Here is a 10,252-nt window from a genome sequence, read left to right on the forward strand (position 1 = left end):
AGAGCAAAAATTTTCTAAGCACAGTTTATGTAATCGGCGGCTTAAACATGGTAAAAAACTATGAACAAAAGGTTAAAGCTTTCTTGTATAAAATCACACTTTTAAGTTATAAATTAACTCAATGGTGCTCTATATCATACCATGCTGTCATAATATTTACGATTATTGCAGCATTTGAGACTAATTATATCGGTAAACAAACAGGTAAATTCTTATCAGTTTGTTTGCCTTATTTGACTTCGTTTCCCAATCGCTACAGGTATTCCACATAGATATGCCGGGTTGAAAGGTCATCAAGTATAATAATCCACGTTTCAAAAAAATGATAAAAATGTAGTTGAAGCTAAAGGATATAAAAAAAATGCGAGAAAGGACATTTTCCGGTATACATATTATACACTAATAAGTAAGAAAAAACGGAAACAATGAAGTTCAAGTGTACATGTTTGTTACCGGTGTTTCTCTTCATCAATATTTATATATTGTCTTTCAATGGTAAGTTATAGCTTTTTTATCATTAAAAATTTGAGTATCGTTTGATGGAATATCCTTTTTCCCCCTTTCTTGAAAAGATATGCTTCATGCAGACCTTATACATCTATACTAATTATATTTGCGTTTACATGAAAGCATGAGTAGTTATAGGTCGTATTTTACATGCACCCAGAAGACAAAGTCATTCAAATTTAGTTTTATGTTAAGACAAACATGATACGATTTCGCCCCCCCCCCTTTCCCTGTTTCCATGGACCTCACGTACAAGGAAATGGTAAGAAGCTTTGAGTGTATTTTTGTATATGTATGAATGACTTGTACCTCTTTTTTTATGAGATTTTTTAAATACTAGAAACGCAAAGAAAAGACATATAAGTGTTCTATAGCTGTTCGTTGGCCACGAACATGGCGTTTTTTTAATTTTTCAATCTTATCTATTACACATGATTAAGGTGTACTACTAGTATATTGATTTTGCTTTACGGGAAGTATTAGAAAATAATCGCTTTATAAAAATAAGAAGATGGCATGACTGTTACGACACATCCATTAATATTGCTTTTCTGCTAATAGACACATGGTGCATGCGTCCATATTTTCATGAATAATCAGATGGCGTACTATCCCAAAATTTCGTATACTTTATAACGATTCACTGTATTTGACATAAATTTAGCTGCTATTAACCCTTTAAAAAAACGAAAAAAAACCGCATTAATTTTTAACTTTCTGGAAGTTCGTATGACCTCCCTTTATCACTGCAATGTAAGATTGTTATAATTTAAAAGGACACTTCTTCGAATGAATGACACACAACATTTTTATCGCTGCATAAAAATGAAGTACATGTAATATTGATAAAAGCACAATAATCGTTTCCAGAAAATTGAACACAAATATTGTAAACAAAAAAATTTCTACATCTGTAATTTCAAAAGCACCCTGAAATAACACACGACATAAAAAGCCTATTCTATATGTGTTTGGTATGACTATTATTTTCGCTTCTGTTCTCGTACTATGAACAACAACATTTTTTATTTTGTAAAAAAATATTTCCGGTCTCCATTTATACTGTATACCTTACAACAAAATTATTTTTATTTAACATTGAACATTATTCTATTTGGTGGCATTTTTTCAAGGTTATGAGAGATCGCCAAGAGCGCTTCGTATGGTCGTCAACTCTCTGGAAGTTCGTATGACCTCCCTATCACTGCAATGTAAGATTGTTGTAATCTCAAAGAACACTTCTTTGAATGAATGACCCACAACATGTTTATCTCTGCATAGAAATGTAATCTTATTGCTTCTCTATATTTGAAGTATTCAATCCAGTTAAAATATAGATTTCTGATTTCGTTATCCTCATCTGTCCGACGAGGACGCGAGTTAATATAGATGTGTTAGTTTTAATTATTAAATTGATGTGGTATGTGAAATGTGTTAAGAGGATATATGTCTCAAAGACCCGTATATATATGAAAAAAACATGTTTTTGAGGTCCATAACGTATAGTTTTCAAAGGGCCAATCGAATTGTGCGTTACATGATACACAAGTTGCATTAGAAAATCTAAAACAATAAGTGTTTAATGACAAATTATCTACTTATAGAATTATAACTACATAATCTTTCGAAGTTGTCGTACATGTCTTGCAATGTTCTTAATACTGTTATCAACAATTTTAAGGTTACATTTGACGAAAATTAAAAGTTTGACCAATGTCTGTTTTGTCTCCGTATACTTGCAGGTAAACTAAGACAAAAGAGAATGCAAACAAAGTAAAACAATAGTATTAAATGAATAATGTGTTTCAACTCTATACGCGAAAATTGTATTACAAGTATCTTCATTTTTTAGGAGCTGTGGCACAACCCACAAAAGTCGCATCTACTGGTTCAACCTCGTCGCAACCTCCTACGATCACAGGTTCATCATCAAAATCCACCACAAATACAACTACATCTGTAAGCCGCACAACATTAAGCAATGCCACTTATGCTAGTGAAAATATCGTTATTTCAACTGAACAGACTACGATGAACGATTCAAGTAACGATAACAATGATACAAACAACGTAACACCTTCATCGATATCGGTCAATCAAGACAAAACAACTAGTGCTTCGACACCACAACCGAGTGTTGAAACGACAGTTACAGCTACGAGTATACGAGTAACTGCGAAAACGACTTTGATTCCTGCAAACAAAACGACAATAAAAACAGCAATGCAAACGGCAAGTACTATCACACAAAGTATTTCGACAGGAACAACGACAAATTCTACATCAGCGACTCCCGCTACGACAAAACTAAGTACTTCGCAAAGTTCAACAGCGAGTTCGACATTGTCGACTCCACCTACGACAAAACCAATTACTACGCTAGATTCAACAACACGTTCTAAACCTCCGACTCCTACTACTAAAAATCCAAAAACAGCAGCAACAACAAATCAAACAACACCATTAACAAAAACGACAGTTGTAAACAGTCAGACACCTGTTTTAAATTCAGCCACTCCTTCAACGACAGGACACACAACGATTGGAACAAACAACACTGAAATAAGTGACCAATCAACAACAGAATCAACAGCAGAATCAACAACCTTTACAACACTAAACACTACAGTAATAACATCTCCCAGTATTGAAAAACTAACTGTAAGTAGTTCGTCGTCTGCAAGCACTTCGCCAGCATCTTCCAAAAGTACGACATCATCGACGACCGGAAGTTCACCGATAGCTTCAAGTTCGACTGAATCAAGCTCTGTAAGAGCAACAAAACCACAACATGGTAGTCAGGGGAAGTCGAGTGGGATGAGTAAAGGTGGTCAAGCGGCTCTTGCAATCTTCATTATACTTGTTGTGGTGGCTATTGCAGTTGTAAGCGTACTGTTTTACAGACGGTAAGTTTTATATCATGACTTATGATGCATGATTTAAAGGGTAGGAAGTTTGACTATAAATCACAGAAAAACAAAATTGACATCAACAGCAGAATCAACAAGGTTGTTGATTCTTAATTAATTTTAATCTAACCGTGCTTTGTCGGCTAAAACAAAGGTGTTTTTTTTCGGTAGCTGGATGAAGAACTTATATCCTGTAGTCGACCGTTTACTATAGGCCCTAACCAGTTAAAGATTCAAGTAGTAATCGCATAGATATCCTGTATCCTACATTTATTGGAAGCGAACGGATATATTTGAATGATCATTGTTTAAGTTTATTTTGCGGTCCTCGTTAAATTGTTGTCGCTTTTATTGAAAAGTAACGTTGGCAAAATAAAGGTACATGTTTTCATGCATAAATTATAAATTGTCGGCTAAAACATTAAAATTGAGAATGGAAATGGGGAATGTGTCAAAGAGACAACAACCCGACCAAATAAAAAACAACAGCAGAGGTTCACCAACAGGTCTTCAATGTAGCGAGAAATTCCCGCACCCGGAGGCGTCCTTCAGCTGGCCCCTAAACAAATATATACTAGTCCAGTGATAATGAACGCCATACTAATTTCCAAATTGTACACAAGAAACTAAAATTAAAATAATACAAGACTAACAAAGGCCAGAGGCTCCTGACTTGGGACAGGCGCAAAAATGCGGCGGGGTTAAACATGTTTGTGAGATCTCAACCCTCCCCCTATACTTCTAACCAATGTAGAGTGGGGTGCTCATTTTCGCCGGGGACACAATTTCGCCGTTGAAGGATTTTGAGGTGTAAAAACGTCAAAGGATGGCTGAAATGGAAGAAATGTACCCGTAAATTATATTTTTATAACAAATATAATATTTCTTTAAACTGAGACAAAATTGCGGCTCCTATCGAAAATAACCGAAAAACGGACAACGATTTTCGGACAATTTCCTGAATAAAAAACACGATTTCAAAGAAGTATTTCTAAGTAAATATTTGACTGAATGCCCTAATTTTGAATTCTTTATACCTTTGAAATGTCTGCTATTCATCTATAATGCAATTGATTTGATAAAAATTGTTAAAAGCTGCGGTCATTTGGTTTTTAATAGATGTGTAAAAACGGCGAATATGTGTCCCCCATTGACAAAACATCCGGAAATTTCAAACACCCTTTAATCTAACTTTTCAGATGATTTTCTTAAAACAAACCGGTTTTCAAGCTTAAGTATATTTTGCATTTGAAGTTATCTTCATATAGAAATATCAGTATACTTCAAAAACATTTAGACCTGAACATAAACTGTAGAAAACATGGAAAGATGTGGCGAAAATGAGCACCCCACTCTAGTAAAGTAAACGCATAACAATACGCACATTAAAATTCAGTTCAAGAGAAATCCGAGTCTGATGTCAGAAGATGTAACCAAAGAAAATAAACAAAATGACAATAATACATAAATAACAACAGACTACTAGCAGTTAACTGACATGCCAGCTCCAGACTTCAATTAAACTGACTGAAAGATTATGATTTCATCATATGAACATCAGGCACAATCCTTCCCGTTAGGGGTTTAGTATCATACCATCATAACATATATGAGAAGAACATAACCCGTGTCATGCCAACAACTGTTTTAGAATACATGTGTTTAGTTCCGATGCAAAGACCTTATCAGTGACTCAATATTAACGCCAAAATATGCAATCTTTAATGACTTGACAACAGTATCGTAATTATATCCCTTCTTAATAAGTCTATTCAAAGGTTTTGTAAGTTTCTGAGGTGAATACTGACACCTTTGTGCTTTATAAAGAATATTACCATAAAAAATTGGATGTGAAATACCTGAACGTATTAGAAGTCTGCATGTTGACTAGTCATTAGTTTGTACCTTGCAGGAAAATAAAACATGGATGTGTAGTCGCTACAAAAGGAGAAATTAAGCTCGGCGATAGTACATCGTCTTTCTCTCTTATTTAAATTAAAGCGTAAACAATTTTTTACATATTCCGACAATAATCAAATTTTGTATTTGCAATTTACAAGGACTATTGTAAGGGGAGGTATTCCCATAAGAATGAACAAGCTACACCAATTATCACAATATATAATACGCCCGAATTGTTTTAAATTAATTTACAAGAAATATAGTATCTTGTGACACCTAATTTACCTTTTAAGCAATTATTACGTGGTCTGTCTTTTATAATCATTCACTTAAGACTACTGTTTAATTATAATGCCTATCCCATATTGTATAACTAAGCTTATAATACTAGATTTTGCAAAAGGACTATTATTACATTGAATGTTCTTAAACGTTTTTTTTTTTAAATCCCTCGAACCTTACCCTATTGATCCATTGCACTTTAACGTAATTTACCATCGTATTTAAGCAAACAAACAACCATCGCACTTTAGAGTGAGACACCATCGTACTTAAGCGTAGATCATCGCACTTTAGCGTGACCATCGCACTTTAGAGTCCTGCACAGAATCATTTTCAAAACAGTGCGGACAAGACCATTTCTTTTCGCGCTCAGGTTATCAATTGGCTGGGTCAGATTATATAGGTGAACGTTCATCTGTAACGATACCTATACGTATTATGATCATTAGAGCAGCTACACAGGTTATACTGCCCGAAAAAAATAAATGTGAAACAATGCAAACTAAGACATATTTATGTAAAAACATATAAACCCACAAACGAAAAACAAGAAGACATATAGCAAGACAACTTGAAACCACGTTTAAAACATTCGATCTGGTTTCATTCATTGATAACAGTATTTACATTTATAGACTGTTTCGTGGACACAAACGCACTTATCGGCCGTACTTTAACCATAATGGTTTACTTGTTACAATTTTGATGGAGAGTGTCTCTGTATCTGTAGTGGTACGTGTAGAATCCTGTTTAGGCTTTTATATACGGTGGAGAAGAGCGCCGATGTTATGGGCGGTGTTCTTGTAGAGCGGTCTTAAATGCCTCTACAGAACCTGCATGCACAACTTTATCTGGTAGTTGGTTCCAGTAAATAGTTGTTTCCACAAAGAATGAATGTTTGTACTGTGGTTTGTTGCTATTTGGTACTTTAAGTCCTTTGGTGTTATTGATAACTTGACGTTCGATAATATTGTCAGTTTCACAATTTGAATAAGTTTTGGCTTTTATTGTTCGTTTAGGTCTTGCTGGTATGACAAAATTGTCGGCTGGTAGAGCCGGCACCAGACCCTCAACCACCTTGTAAATCAGGATAAGACGGAGGCTGTGTCTTCTTTCCTCTAGCGTCTCCATTTCAAGTTGGCGTCTCATATTAGTTATCGACCCTGTTTCTCGACTCCTGTAGTTTTTCTTGATGAATCGTAAGCCTCTGTTTTGGATACGTTCTAGTTTGTCAATATCCCCTTTCATGTATGGGTTCCAGATTGTTGCCCCATATTCCATTGTTGATCTTACTAGGGATATATATGCTACTTTCCTACATGCTTCTGGTACGTTCCTCAAGTTCCTCCGAAGAAAGCCCAAGGTGGCATTGGCACTCGTACCACATCTCCTTAAATCTATTTACAAACCATACTTTTTTTATTTTATATCATGATCCGAGTTATTTCTTGAGTTTCCTATAGCAGGATATGAACTCATATGAATATACAAATATTAATCTTGGCACTAGGTATACTTCAGTCAGTCCACACGTCTGTCGTTAATTTTTAGTACCCTTAAATTTAGAAGACACAACGGAAGCAATCAAAATCTTGATGATTTTGATACTAGACCAAAGAGAACAGAAAATTACATGTACACATTCTGATCGAGATTACCAATCGATAGATGTAAAAAGATGTGGTATCAGCGCCAATCATACAACTATACATCAAGTTTACAATAAGAAAAATATTAAACAATTGAAGGTACAAGTGCTGTTTTACTAAAATTGCCAGCACTTCTGATGAACTATTTAAAAAGCAAAACAAAATGTGAAACTGAAGAAAATCATCGGTGAGGCAAATTTACAATCCAAATGTAAAACTGATAAAACTGTCTTGTTAAAACCCTTATTATGTATATTACTCATACAACACTTTGTTTTCAGAAAGTATGGCAGTCTCCGAGATCGATGGGATACTCTGAGACCTAATTCTTCTGTGGCATATAAAAGATACACCGATGATGAAGGAATAAAAATGGGGGTTTACGGAAACTGAATATTTTATCCATGATAACTTTGAAAGCTTGAATTCTTCATATACTTTAGGAACTATTATTTCAGGCTTATAATGTACAATTCACCGAAATAGCAGTTGTTCATGAAAGAATTCTGTGACGTCTGCACAAATGTAACAATTTGATTTTGAAACATTCTTTGTATAATTTCGCACTGGAATGAGGCATTTTTTTCTCTTGCGTTTTCGCAGAGTAGTGCCAGGGTTGCATGCCAAGATCCGTATTAGGAACATTTTTTGCAGAAAGATCAATATGTGTTTGTGTAAGAGTGTGTGTGTGTTTGTGTTCTTGAGAAAAATGCTTAATTTCTAACAGCTTATCCACCTTAATTGACATTAACTTGATTTTAACTTTTATAGAACATTCGGCAAGTCTCGTTTTATTTGTTCTGTTGAATGTGTTGATATGTTATATATATATTGTTTATTTGCTCGTAGAAGTTCTTAATCGCGGGTACATGTCTATGGAGACCATTATTTCTACTGACGCGTATTGCTTTGTTTTTTGTTTATATACACTACTAGTATATGTTGATGTCGAATTTATTATGTCTTTTATGTCTATATCGTGTATGCAAGTTTCCAAGAGATGTCTTTAGATCCAATTCCATATGACATCCGGGTCCGTGTACAACTTATCAATTCAAAAATTAAAAAAGTTTCAAGTTTTAGATTTTTGAAATTATGATTAAACTTTTATTTAAAATATTAAAATTCCAAATTTTTGAAAATTTGAAATTTTTTCACCAATTAATATTTTAGTAAAAACTTTGATCAAATTTCAAAAAGCTAAAATTTAAAACTTTTTGAATTGATAAATGCAATACGGACCCATCAGCTCCCAGTAAAGTTGTAAGAGGTCTTTTGTTAACTGTTTAATTTATATAAATATGATATAGTGTTTTCCGGTACTGATTGTGCTTTGATTGGATTCAAATTAGGTTTTTACTATCATTCTTTATTCTATAGAATCATGTTGATAACAGAAATAACAAGTTAATTTTATAATTCATCACCATAGTTTAAATTGTGTATGACTGGTTTGTTTGTAAATTTAAAGATGTTACTTAATTTACAGTTTGTGTGTTTAGTTTTCGGCTTTTATGTCACTTCAACGTTTTTACTGTTTTTTTTTTTGTGTAGATTTTTGTGAACACGAACAATTATTTTTTATTTGTCAAATTGCTTTCACACAACCCTATATATTACCTTCTTTCGGTATTGTAGACACAATAGCAATTGTGTTTGGCTAGTGGTCGCATACAGTAAATGTTTGTCTACGTTTCCAATCGCTATTTGGCCATTCCAGCTAATATATGAAAAGGAAGGATGGATGGTTCCCTTGTCAAAACCCTATATTTAAGTTATAGGCATGTTTCAATCCCTCAGATGTTTAATTATAAACCCCTCAAATTCCAAATAGTGTCATGAACTCAGCATTTCTACATATTTAGACAACGAAAAAAGATCGACCCCTAAAATGGTGCATAAACGATAGCCGATTACAGGGTGCATTAACGATAAACAGTTACAGGATGCATTAACGATAGCCGATTACAGGGTGCATTAACGATAGACAGTTACAGGGTGCATTGACGATAATCGATTACAGGGTCATTAACGATAGCCGATTAAAGGGTCCATTAACGATAATCGATTACAGGGTGCATTAACGATAGCCAATTACAGGGTCATTAACGATAATCGATTACAGGGTCATTAACGATAGCCGATTAAAGGGTCATTAACGATAGCCGATTAAAGGGTGCATTAACGATAATCGATTACAGGGTGCATGAACGATAGCCGATTACAGGGTCATTAACGATAGCCGATTAAAGGGTGCATTAACGATAATCGATTACAGGGTGCATTAACGATAGCCAATTACAGAGTCATTATCGATAATCGATTACAGGGTCATTAACGATAGCCGAATACATGGTGCATAAACGATGGCCGAATACAGGGTGCATTAACGATAACCGATAACAGGGTCATTAACGATAATCGATTACAGGGTCATTAACAATAATCGATTACAGGGTACATTAACGATAGTCGATGACAGGGTGCATTAACGATAGCCGAATACATAGTGCATAAACGATGGCCGAATACAGGGCGCATTAACGATAACCGATTACAGAGGCATCAACGATAATCGATTACAGGGTCATTAACGATTACAGGGTGGATTAACGATAGCCGATTACAGGGTGCATTAACGATAGCCGATTACAGGGTGCATTAACAATAACCGAGTACAGGGTCATTAACGATAGCCGATTACAGGGTGCATTAACGATAGCCGAGTACAGGGTGCATTAACGATAGTCGATTACAAGGTACATCAACGATGGCCGATTACAAGGTGCATTAACGATAGCCGATTACAGGGTGCATCAACAATAGCCGATTACAAGGTGCATTAACGCTAGCCGCCGATTACAAGGTGCATTAACGATAGCCGATTACAGGGTGCAATAACGATAGCCGATTACAGGTTACATTTACGATAGCTGATTACAGGGTGCATTAACGATAGCCGATTACAGGGTGCATTAACGACAGCCGATAACAGGGTCATGT

At 34.9% G+C, this 10,252-nt stretch overlaps 1 protein-coding gene across 2 annotated transcripts; it reads left to right on the forward strand.

The window, feature by feature from the left end:
- Nucleotides 1-259: 259 nt before the first annotated feature.
- Nucleotides 260-8,731, forward strand: LOC143044883 (uncharacterized). 2 transcript variants are annotated; one of them, XM_076217107.1, is made up of 3 exons: nt 260-495; nt 2,360-3,413; nt 7,531-8,731. In XM_076217107.1, exons 1-3 carry the CDS (start codon nt 426-428, stop codon nt 7,640-7,642), a joined length of 1,236 nt encoding a protein of 411 aa, XP_076073222.1. In that variant the 5' UTR covers nt 260-425; the 3' UTR covers nt 7,643-8,731. The 2 variants fall into 2 exon arrangements, with proteins under 2 accessions (XP_076073222.1, XP_076073223.1); XM_076217108.1 differs by lacking the exon at nt 260-495 and adding an exon at nt 1,639-1,718.
- Nucleotides 8,732-10,252: the final 1,521 nt, after the last annotated feature.

This window comes from Mytilus galloprovincialis, chromosome 9 (genome assembly GCF_965363235.1).
Source record: "Mytilus galloprovincialis chromosome 9, xbMytGall1.hap1.1, whole genome shotgun sequence".
Taxonomy (NCBI): domain Eukaryota; kingdom Metazoa; phylum Mollusca; class Bivalvia; order Mytilida; family Mytilidae; genus Mytilus; species Mytilus galloprovincialis.

Bases quoted from the DNA above. Each gene is read 5' to 3' on its own strand.
- LOC143044883 (XM_076217107.1), top strand. From the start codon at position 426: ATGAAGTTCAAGTGTACATGTTTGTTACCGGTGTTTCTCTTCATCAAT. The intron at 496-2,359 runs GTAAGTTATAGC...TTCATTTTTTAG, and splicing joins TTATATATTGTCTTTCAATG to GAGCTGTGGCACAACCCACA. The intron at 3,414-7,530 runs GTAAGTTTTATA...CTTTGTTTTCAG, and splicing joins AGCGTACTGTTTTACAGACG to AAAGTATGGCAGTCTCCGAG.